Below are 12,022 nucleotides of genomic sequence, written 5' to 3'. Positions count from 1 at the left end.
GCATGGTTAATTAAATCTAAATCACCGAATCCGCTAGGAATCGGACCTGGGACCTCTTGCGTACTATTCTTACGCTCAACCGACCGAGCTAAAGAGAACATCTCTCTACCCGAAAGGTTTATTGCGGCTAGCACTTAGCTAGGGTTACAACCATAAACAAAATAGAATTATCAATTAAAGGTACATCCATGTCTTATGTACCTTGAACAGCACACAGGTAATGCAATCTACCGGGTTACAATCAAGCTAAAGAAGTACAGTGAAACCTGTCTAATCCGACACCATGTGGGAGTGCCACTTTTGGTCGGATTAAACAGGGTGTCGGAAAAGTCAGGTATTTGTTGTTGACTACACTTGGCATCACGGAAATACGGGACTGTCGGATTTGACAGGTTGTCGGAAAAGTCAGGTGTATATACTTATACTCAATTGCCATTACCAGTCGTTACATGTAATAAAAATAAAACTCCAAGAACAAATGAACTTTACAATCTGCAGATTTAATAAATTAATCATTAAAACATGAAAAAGCATAAATAAATCAATGTAATAATATACAAATCAGCAAAGATTCTCTAGGTTTTACAACACACAAGATGTGATAGTTAACCATAGTTTTATTTTATGTTAGTTCCACTCAAACAAAAAACTGAATGATACTGTTATAAAACTCCTCCTCCAACGAATATTTAAAAAAAGTATTTTAATTTAGAAATCCCTGCCAAAGTAAGGTCCTGATGGATAATTGACAGCCCAGAGAAGTACTGCTAGACTACTCGTAACCTCTGACAACTCCTTGACTACTGACAGCCTCCACGTTTACAGATTTCGCTCAGAACTTGGTGGACCTCCTTCTCACCTTTTGATGCAGCATGGGAAATCAACTGATGGGCCTCCCTAGGATTTTAAAATTCTAAATTAAATATGTATACATTGTGTATCTGACAAATAGAAGTTTGATTTGATGTAATTAATTACATTATTTTGTATGGATTATCTATGCACGATAAAATCCAGTGTTAAAATAGTATAATAGTAAAGGTTTATCAGTACTGGGGACATGGTGAAATGGTAACTGTTGGTGAAGGTTTATCAGTACTGGGGACATGGTGAAATGGTAACTGTTGGTGACTGAGTTCATTCTATCATATATTATACGGTACACACATAAACCACTGGAAATAAAAGATGAAATCTGAATAAAGAGAAGGTTATTGAACTTTATAACATCCACATGCCAATCTTAATACTTCTTTAAAATAGTGACTTAGTGCTATAGATCAGTTCAACTATTCAAACAATTTCGCTATATAGACATTCTAGACAAACAACAAGTCAAGTGTTAAGCCGCTCACCCTGGTTTCAGATTAGTTTTGAATCCCTTTAGATGTCCCACAGCAAGATTGTAAGGTACATGAGGATGCCCTTGGTCAGCTGCTTTTCTGAAATATCTAAACAGAAATAAACGCTTAATATTTAATAAATATACAGTATTACAATTTATTTTGAATTAGAAGCTGTTATGCATGGTTTTAATTGCATCGCATATTGGATTGTGTGTAGTCAAAAATAGATTTTGAGCTAATATGACCCTTTTTATTTCTTTAAATTTCATTTTTACTAGTGTTTAGCTTTAGTTCAAAAATAATTTAAAGTAAATTAATTATTGCTTTCTGTAATTTTCTGTACCTATGAGATTCCTTGAAATGAAGCCTGATTCAGCTTTGAAGTGTTGCAAGTGAATAATGTAGTTGATTCCATCTTTTATCATTTTCCTGAGAATAAACTTTTACAACACCCTACCTGAACCATTCCATTGCTTTCGCCTGATGTTTGGCCATCCCTTTCTCTGGAAAATCAGAATTTATGTTTAATCAACTTTTCGAAATTACATTTAAATACATTGTAGAAGGAAATACCCTTTTCGATTATTTAGTGAAAAAATTATCATTGATAAAGATTGCATTGCAACCTATAGCTGTAGGAAAATTGTACTGGACAGTGAAAGTCAAATGACAATTTTAGCATGAATTTTGTTTCATCTATCAGAATTATCATTGATAAAGATTGCATTGCAACTTATAGCTGTAGGACAATTGTACTGGACAGTGAAAGTCAAATGACAATATTAGCATGAATTTTGTTTAATCTATCAAAATGTAAAAATAACAATTAAACATCATTAACAGTGGACAAGAATCACATGTCAGGAAAAGTTTATTCATTTATTGTATCAGCAATAATATATACTGACAATCAATTGATTAGATAATCTTCATTCATAAAATATAACCACGCAGGTTGTTGTATTTATATTCTTTGTCAAAGAAACAAGGCCTGATGGACTATTGACAGTCCAGACAACTCTAGCTGGACTTCTCCCAAACTCTGACAACTCCTGGACTATTGGTAACATCTACGACGGACCTCCTTCTCACCTTTGAGGGCAGTATGGGAAATCAGCTGATGGGCCTCCCTAGGATTTTAAAATTCTAAATTAAGATATGTATACATTGTGTATCTGACAATTAGAAGTTTAATTTGATGTAATTAATTATTTGTGTATGGATAACCTATGGACGATGGAATACAATGTTATTTAGATATGAAGTGTGTATACTATCTGGGGACATAGTGCAATGGTAACTATTGGTGGGAGACTGAGTTTAACTTCAAACAGATATTCTATCATTTACTGTATTCACACACATACACCACTGGCTATGGAAGATGAAACAGAACTAAAGAGAAGGTTATTGAACTTTATAATCTTCACATGTCAATCATAGTAGATCATAACAATAAAGACTTAATGTTACAAATCAGTTCAAATATTCAAACAATTTCGCTCTATAGACATTGTAGACAAACAACAAGTCAAGTGTTGAGCTGCTCACCCTGGTTTCAGATTAGTTTTGTATCCCTTTACATGTCCCACAGCAAGAGTGTAAGATGCATGAGGATGTCTCTGATCTGCTGCTTTTCTGAAATATTTCAAACAGAAATAATCGGCTATAAATATTTAGTATTTCAATTTATTTTGAATTAGAATATGTTATGCATGGTCTTTATTGCTATGCATATTGGATTGTGTGTAGCCAAAAATAGATTTTGAGCTTGTATAACAGGTTTGTAATTCTTTAAATTTCATTATTGTGTTTAGCTTTAGTTCAAAAATCAGCTTAAATAAATAAATCATTGCTTTCTGTAATTTTCTGTAACTATGAAATTCCTTGAAATGAAGTCCGATTCTGCTTTGAAGTGTTGCAAGTGCATTACAGAGTTAGGTCCATCGTTTATCATTTTCTTGAGAAGATTTTAAACTTTTACAACACCCTACCTGAACCATTCCATTGCTTTCGCTTGATGTTTGTCCATCACTTTCCCTGTAAAATCAGAATGTATGTAAATAACATTTAAATACATTGTAGAAAAATTACCGTGTTCCATTATTACGAAGAAAAAAACACATTGATAAAGGTTGCATTGATGCTTAAAGCTCTGGCAAATAGTACTGGACATTGAAAGTCAAATTACAATTGATGCGTTATTTGTTTAATCTATAAAAGTATAAAAATAAAAGTTAAATATCACTCTCAGTGGACAAGAATCACATTTCAGGAAAGGCTTATCCATCTATTGTATCAGCAATAATGTAAACTGATCATAAATTAATTAAGTAAACTTCATTCATAAAATACAGCTACGCATGTTGTTGAATTGATATCCTTGTCAAAGAAATAAATCCTGATGGACTATTGACAGTCCAGAAAACTCTAGCTGGACTTCTCCCAAACTCTGACAACTCCTGGACTATTGGTAGCCTCTACGACAGACCTCCTTCTCACCTTTGAGTGCATCATGGGAAATCAGCTGATGGGCCTCCCTAGGATTTTAAAATTATTAATTGAAATATGTATGCATTGTTCATATAAAAATAGAAGTTTGATCCGATGTAGTTAACTATTTTGTATGGATTATCTATGGACGATGGGATCCAATGTTACAGAATTGAATATTAAGAGTTTATCAGTACTGTCTTTGGACGTGGTTCAATTGCAACCGTTGGTGAAAGACTGAGTTTATTCTATCATCTACGGTATTCACACACATAAACTACTGGAAGTTATTGAACTGTATAACCTTCACATGCCAATCCTTATAGATCTTAGAGATAAATTCAAACAATTTCTCCCTATAAACATACTAGACAAAACACCAACAAGTAAGTGTTGAGCTGCTCACCCTGGTTTCAGATTAGTTTTGAATCCCTTTAGATGTCCCACAGCAAGATTGTAATGTTCATGAGGATCTCCCTGATCTGCAGCTTTTCTGAAATATTTCAAACAGAAATAATCGCCTATAAATATTCAATATTTTAATTTATTATTTTGAATTAGAATCTGTTATGCATGGTCTTTATTGCATCGCATATTGGATTGTGTGTAGCCAAAAATAGATTTTGAGCTTGTATGACACGTTTTTAATTCTTTAAATTTCATTAATACTAGTGTTTAGCTTTAGTTCAAAAATCAGCTTAAATAAATAAATCATTGCTTTCTGTAATTTTCTGTAACTATGAGATTCCTTGAAATGAAGCTCGATTCAGCTTTGAAGTGTTGCAAGTGAATTACAGAGTTAGGTCCATCGTTTATCATTTTCTTGAGAAGATTTTAAACTTTTACAACACCCTACCTGAACCATTCCATTGCTTTCGCTTGATGTTTGTCCATCACTTTCCCTGTCAAATCAGAATGTATGTAAATAACATTTAAATACATTGTAGAAAAACTACCTTGTTCCATTATTTAGAAGAAGAAAACACATTGATAAAGGTTGCATTGATGCTAAAATCTCTAGGCAAATAGTACTGGACATTGAAAGTCAAATTACAATTGATGCGTTATTTGTTTAATCTATAAAAGTATAAAGAAATAAAAGTTAAATATCAGTCTCAGTGGACAAGAATCACATTTCAGGAAACGCTTATCCATCTATTGTATCAGCAATAATGTAAACTGATCATAAATTGATAAACTTCATTCATAAAATACAGCTACGCATGTTGTTGAATTGATATCCTTGTCAAAGAAATAAATCCTGATGGACTATTGACAGTCCAGAAAACTCTAGCTGGACTACTCGTAAACTCTGACAACTCCTGGACTATTGGTAACATCTACGACAGACCTCCTTCTCACCTTTGAGGGCAGCATGGGAAATCAGCTGATGGGCCTCCCTAGGATTTTAAAATTCTAAATTAAGATATGTATACATTGTGTATCTGACAAATAGAAGTTTAATTCGATGTAATTAATTATTTGTGTATGGATAATCTATGGACGATGGAATACAATCTTACAATATTCTAATATTAAGGGTTTATCAGTACTGTCTGGGGACATGGTGCAGTTGTAACCGTTGATGGGAGACTGAATTTATCTTCAAACAGATATTTTATCATTGATGATTTTCACACACATACACCAGGGGGAAATGAAAGATGAAACAGAAATAAAGAGGTTATTGAACTGTATAACCTTCACATGCCAATCGTAATGGAGCTTTAAAATTAAGACTCAATGTTAAAAATCAGTTTAAATATTCAAACAATTTCGCTCTATAGACATTCAAGATACACAACAACAAGTCAGTGTTGAGCTGCTCACCCTGGTTTCAGATTAGATTTGAATCCCTTTAGATGTCCCACAGCCAGATCGAATGTTCCATTAGTATGCCTCTCTGCTGTTTTACTGAAATATTTCAAACATATTTAATCGCCTTTAATTATTTTGTATTTTAATTTATTTTGAATTTCAAGTTTTAATATATGGTTTTAATTGTGTCACATATTGAAATGAGTGTAGCAAATAAGATTTTTTGATAACATTACACTTTTTTAATTACTTGAATTTTCAAACTAGTAAGTGTTTACCTTTTGTTCGAAAATAGATTAGAATACATTAAGTTTTGCTATCTATAATTATAACTGTCTTTGAAATGAACCCTGATTTAGTTTGGATTTGGCACAAGTGAATAATGGAGATGGTTTCATCTTTGTTTTTTTTCCTGAGAAGATTTAAACTTTCACAAAATCCTACCTGGACCATTCTATTGCCTTCGCCTGTTGTTTGTCCATCCCTTTCCCTGTAAAATCAGAATTTAGGTACAACCAACTTTTCAAAATTGCATTTAAATACATTATAGAAAAAATACCATTTTCCATAATTAAGAAGAAAAAAACACATTTATAAGGTTGCATTGCTACTAAAAGTTCGAGGCAAATTGCACTGCACATAAAAATCAATTGCCAATTTTAGCATGATTTGTTTAATCTATCAAATTATAAAAGTAATAATTAAACAGCGTTATCAGTGGACAAGAATCACATTTCAGGACAAATTTATCCATCTATTGTATCAGCAATAATGTAAACCGATCATAAATTGATTCAATAAACTCCATTAATAAAATACAGCTACGCATGTTGTTGTATTGATATCCTTGTCAAAGAAACAAGGCCTGGTGGACTATTGACAGTCCAGATAACTATAGCTGGACTTCTCCCAAACTCTGACAACTCCTGGACTATTGGTAGCCTCTACGACAGACCTCCTTCTCACCTTTAAGTGCATCATGGGAAATCAGCTGATGGGCCTCCCTAGGATTTTAAAATTATTAATTGAAATATGTATGCATTGTTCATATAAAAATAGAAGTTTGATCCGATGTAGTTAACTATTTTGTATGGATTATCTATGGACGATGGGATCCAATGTTACAAAAGTGAATATTAAGAGTTTATCAGTACTGTCTTTGGACATGGTGCAATTGCAACCGTTGGTGAAAGACTGAGTTTATTCTATCATCTACGGTATTCACACACATACACTACTGGAAGTTATTGAACTGTATAACCTTCACATGCCAATCCTTATAGATCTTAGAGATAAGTTCAAACAATTTCTCCCTATAAACATACTAGACAAAACACCAACAAGTAAGTGTTGAGCTGCTCACCCTGGTTTCAGATTAGTTTTGAATCCCTTTAGATGTCCCACAGCAAGATTGTAATGTTCATGAGGATCTCCCTGATCTGCTGCTTTTCTGAAATATTTCAAACAGAAATAATCGCCTATAAATATTCAATATTTTAATTTATTATTTTGAATTAGAATCTGTAATGCATGGTCTTTATTGCATCGCATATTGGATTGTGTGTAGCCAAAAATAGATTTTGAGCTTGTATGACACTTTTTGAATTCTTTAAATTTCATTAATACTAGTGTTTAGCTTTAGTTCAAAAATCAGCTTAAATAAATAAATCATTGCTTTCTGTAATTTTCTGTAACTATGAGATTCCTTGAAATGAAGCTCGATTCAGCTTTGAAGTGTTGCAAGTGAATTACAGAGTTAGGTCCATCGTTTATCATTTTCTTGAGAAGATTTTAAACTTTTACAACACCCTACCTGAACCATTCCATTGCTTTCGCTTGATGTTTGTCCATCACTTTCCCTGTCAAATCAGAATGTATGTAAATAGCATTTAAATACATTGTAGAAAAATTACCTTGTTCCATTATTTAGAAGAAGAAAACACATTGATAAAGGTTGCATTGATGCTAAAATCTCTAGGCAAATAGTACTGGACATTGAAAGTCAAATTACAATTGATGCGTTATTTGTTTAATCTATAAAAGTATAAAGAAATAAAAGTTAAATATCAGTCTCAGTGGACAAGAATCACATTTCAGGAAACGCTTATCCATCTATTGTATCAGCAATAATGTAAACTGATCATAAATTGATAAACTTCATTCATAAAATACAGCCACGCAGGTTGTTGTATTTATATTCTTTGTCAAAGAACCAAGTCCTGATGGACTATTGACAGTCCAGAAAACTCTAGCTGGACTACTCGTAAACTCTGACAACTCCTGGACTATTGGTAACATCTACGACGGACCTCCTTCTCACCTTTGAGGGCAGCATGGGAAATCAGCTGTTGGGCCTCCCTAGGATTTTAAAATTCTAAATTAGGATATGTATACATTGTGTAACTCACAAATAGAAGTTTAATTCGATGTAATTAATTATTTGTGTATGGATAATCTATGGACGATGGAATACAATCTTACAATATTCTAATATTAAGGGTTTATCAGTACTGTCTGGGGACATGGTGCAATTGTAACCGTTGATGGGAGACTGAATTTATCTCCAAACAGATATTTTATCATTGATGGTTTTCACACACATACACCATGGGGAAATGAAAAATGAAACAGAAATAGAGAGGTTATTGAACTGTATAACCTTCACATGCCAATCGTAATAGAGCTTTGAGATTAAGACTCAATGTTAAAAATCAGTTTAAATATTCAAACAATTTCGTTCTATAGACATTCAACATACACAACAACAAGTCAGTTTTCAGCTGCTCACCCTGGTTTCAGATTAGATTTGAATCCCTTTAGATGTCCCACAGCAAGATTGAATGTTCCATTAGTATGCCTCTCTGCTGTTTTCCTGAATATTTCAAACATATTTAATCGCCTTTAATTATTTTGTATTTTGATTTATTTTGAATTTCAAATTGTCATATATGGTCTTTATTGTGTCACATATTGAAATGAGTGTAGCAAATAAGATTTTGAGATAACATAACACTTTTTTAATTACTTTAATTTTCAAACTAGTTAGTGTTTACCTTTTGTTCGAAAATGGATTAGAATACATTAAGTTTTGCTATCTATAATTATAACTGTCTTTGAAATGAACCCTGATTTAGTTTAGATTTGGCACAAGTGAATAATAGAGATGGTTTCATCTTTGTTTTTTTTTCCTGAGAAGATTTAAACTTTCACAAAATCCTACCTGGACCATTCTATTGCCTTCGCCTGTTGTTTGTCCATCCCTTTCCCTGTAAAATCAGAATTTAGGTACAACCAACTTTTCAACATTGCATTTAAATACATTATAGAAAAAATACCATTTTCCATAATTAAGAAGAAAAAAACACATTTATATGGTTGCATTGCTACTAAAAGCTCTAGGCAAATTGTACTGGACATAAAAATCAATTGACAATTTTAGCATGATTTGTTTAATCTATCAAATTATAAAAGTAATAATTAAACAGCGTTATCAGTGGACAAGAATCACATTTCAGGACAAATTTATCCATCTATTGTATCAGCAATAATGTAAACCGATCATAAAGTGATTCAATAAACTCCATTAATAAAATACAGCTACGCATGTTGTTGTATTGATATCCTTGTCAAAGAAACAAGGCCTGGTGGACCATTGACAGTCCAGATAACTCTAGCTGGACTTCTCCCAAACTCTGACAACTCCTGGACTATTGGTAGCCTCTACGACAGACCTCCTTCTCACCTTTAAGTGCATCATGGGAAATCAGCTGATGGGCCTCCCTAGGATTTTAAAATTCTAAATTAGGATATGTATACATTGTGTATCTGACAAATAGAAGTTTATTTCGATGTAATTAATGATTTGTGTATGGATAATCTATGTACGATGGAATACAATCTTACAATATTCTAATATTAAGGGTTTATCAGTACTGTCTGGGGACATGGTGCAGTTGTAACCGTTGATGGGAGACTGAGTTTAACTTCAAACAGATATTCTATCATTTACTGTATTCACACACATACACCACTGGATATGGAAGATGAACCAAAATAAAGAGAAGGTTATTGAACTTTATAATCTTCACATGTCAATCATAGTAGATCATAACAATAAAGACTTAATGTTATAGATCAGTTCAAATATTCAAACAATTTCTCCATATAGACATTGTAGACAAACAACAAGTCAAGTGTTAAGCCGCTCACCCTGGTTTCAGATTAGTTTTGTATCCCTTTAGATGTCCCACAGCAAGATTGTAAGATGCATGAGGATGTCCCTGATCTGCTGCTTTTCTGAAATATTTCAAACAGAAATAATCGCCTATAAATATTTAGTATTTCAATTTATTTTGAATTAGAATATGTTATGCATGGTCTTTATTGCTATGCATATTGGATTGTGTGTTGCCAAAAATAGATTTTGAGCTTGTATGACACGTTTTTAATTCTTTAAATTTCATTATTGTGTTTAGCTTTAGTTCAAAAATCAGCTTAAATAAATAAATCATTGCTTTCTGTAATTTTCTGTAACTATGAGATTCCTTGAAATGAAGCCCGATTCAGCTTTGAAGTGTTGCAAGTGAATTACAGAGTTAGGTCCATCGTTTATCATTTTCTTGAGAAGATTTTAAACTTTTACAACACCCTACCTGAACCATTCCATTGCTTTCGCTTGATGTTTGTCCATCACTTTCCCTGTAAAATCAGAATGTATGTAAATAACATTTAAATACATTGTAGAAAAATTACCTTGTTCCATTATTTAGGAGAAGAAAATACATTGATAAAGGTTGCATTGATGCTAAAATCTCTAGGCAAATAGTACTGGACATTGAAAGTCAAATTACAATTGATGCGTTATTTGTTTAATCTATAAAAGTATAAAGAAATAAAAGTTAAATATCAGTCTCAGTGGACAAGAATCACATTTCAGGAAACGCTTATCCATCTATTGTATCAGCAATAATGTAAACTGATCATAAATTGATAAACTTCATTCATAAAATACAGCTACGCATGTTGTTGAATTGATATCCTTGTCAAAGAAATAAATCCTGATGGACTATTGACAGTCCAGAAAACTCTAGCTGGACTACTCGTAAACTCTGACAACTCCTGGACTATTGGTAACATCTACGACGGACCTCCTTCTCACCTTTGAGGGCAGCATGGGAAATCAGCTGATGGGCCTCCCTAGGATTTTAAAATTCTAAATTAGGATATGTATACATTGTGTATCTGACAAATAGAAGTTTAATTCGATGTAATTAATTATTTGTGTATGGATAATCTATGGACGATGGAATACAACGTTACAATATCCTAATATTAAGGGTTTATCAGTACTGTCTGGGGACATGGTGCAGTTGTAACCGTTGATGGGAGACTGAATTTATCTTCAAACAGATATTTTATCATTGATGGTTTTCACACACATACACCATGGGGAAATGAAAAATGAAACAGAAATAGAGAGGTTATTGAACTGTATAACCTTCACATGCCAATCGTAATAGAGCTTTGAGATTAAGACTCAATGTTAAAAATCAGTTTAAATATTCAAACAATTTCGTTCTATAGACATTCAACATACACAACAACAAGTCAGTTTTCAGCTGCTCACCCTGGTTTCAGATTAGATTTGAATCCCTTTAGATGTCCCACAGCAAGATTGTAAGATGCATGAGGATGTCTCTGATCTGCTGCTTTTCTGAAATATTTCAAACAGAAATAATCGCCTATAAATATTCAGTATTTCAATTTATTTTGAATTAGAAGCTGTTATGCATGGTTTTAATTGCATCGCATATTGGATTGTGTGTAGCCAAAAATAGATTTTGAGCTAATATGACCCTTTTTATTTCTTTAAATTTCATTTTTACTAGTGTTTAGCTTTAGTTCAAAAATAATTTAAAGTAAATTAATTATTGCTTTCTGTAATTTTCTGTACTATGACATTCCTTGAAATGAAGCCCGATTCAGCTTTGAAGTGTTGCAAGTGAATTACAGAGTTAGGTCCATCGTTTATCATTTTCTTGAGAAAATTTTAAACTTTTACAACACCCTACCTGAACCATTCCATTGCTTTCGCCTGATGTTTGGCCACCCCTTTCCCTGTCAAATCAGAATGTATGTAAATAACATTTAAATACATTGTAGAAAAATTACCTTGTTCCATTATTTAGAAGAAAAAAACACATTGATAAAGGTTGCATTGATGCTAAAATCTCTAGGCAAATAGTACTGGACATTAAAAGTCAAATGACAATTTTAGCATGATTTGTTTAATCTATCAAATTATAAAAGTAATAATTAAACAGCGTTTTCAGTGGACAAGACGCTCTATCAATGTGTAAATTGTT

General features: G+C 32.6%; 1 protein-coding gene across 1 annotated transcript; it reads right to left on the bottom strand.

The window, feature by feature from the left end:
• Positions 1-479: 479 nt before the first annotated feature.
• LOC117317322 (secretory immunoglobulin A-binding protein EsiB-like) lies at positions 480-11,977 on the bottom strand. The gene is made up of 24 exons (XM_033872120.1): positions 11,729-11,977; positions 11,284-11,370; positions 10,816-10,853; positions 10,310-10,355; positions 9,867-9,953; positions 9,400-9,437; positions 8,878-8,923; positions 8,446-8,529; positions 7,978-8,015; positions 7,471-7,516; positions 7,021-7,107; positions 6,624-6,661; positions 6,102-6,147; positions 5,670-5,753; positions 5,202-5,239; positions 4,696-4,741; positions 4,246-4,332; positions 3,849-3,886; positions 3,341-3,386; positions 2,898-2,984; positions 2,439-2,476; positions 1,804-1,849; positions 1,356-1,451; positions 480-897 (listed from the first exon to the last, which is right to left on the bottom strand). Exons 1-24 carry the CDS (start codon positions 11,836-11,838, stop codon positions 801-803), a joined length of 1,494 nt encoding a protein of 497 aa, XP_033728011.1. The 5' UTR covers positions 11,839-11,977; the 3' UTR covers positions 480-800.
• Between the last annotated feature and the right edge of the window lie 45 nt (positions 11,978-12,022).

This window comes from Pecten maximus, chromosome 19 (assembly GCF_902652985.1).
Source record: "Pecten maximus chromosome 19, xPecMax1.1, whole genome shotgun sequence".
Lineage (NCBI taxonomy): Eukaryota > Metazoa > Mollusca > Bivalvia > Pectinida > Pectinidae > Pecten > Pecten maximus.
Note: the sequence above shows the minus strand (reverse complement) of the source record. Positions and strands in the feature narration are given on the sequence as shown.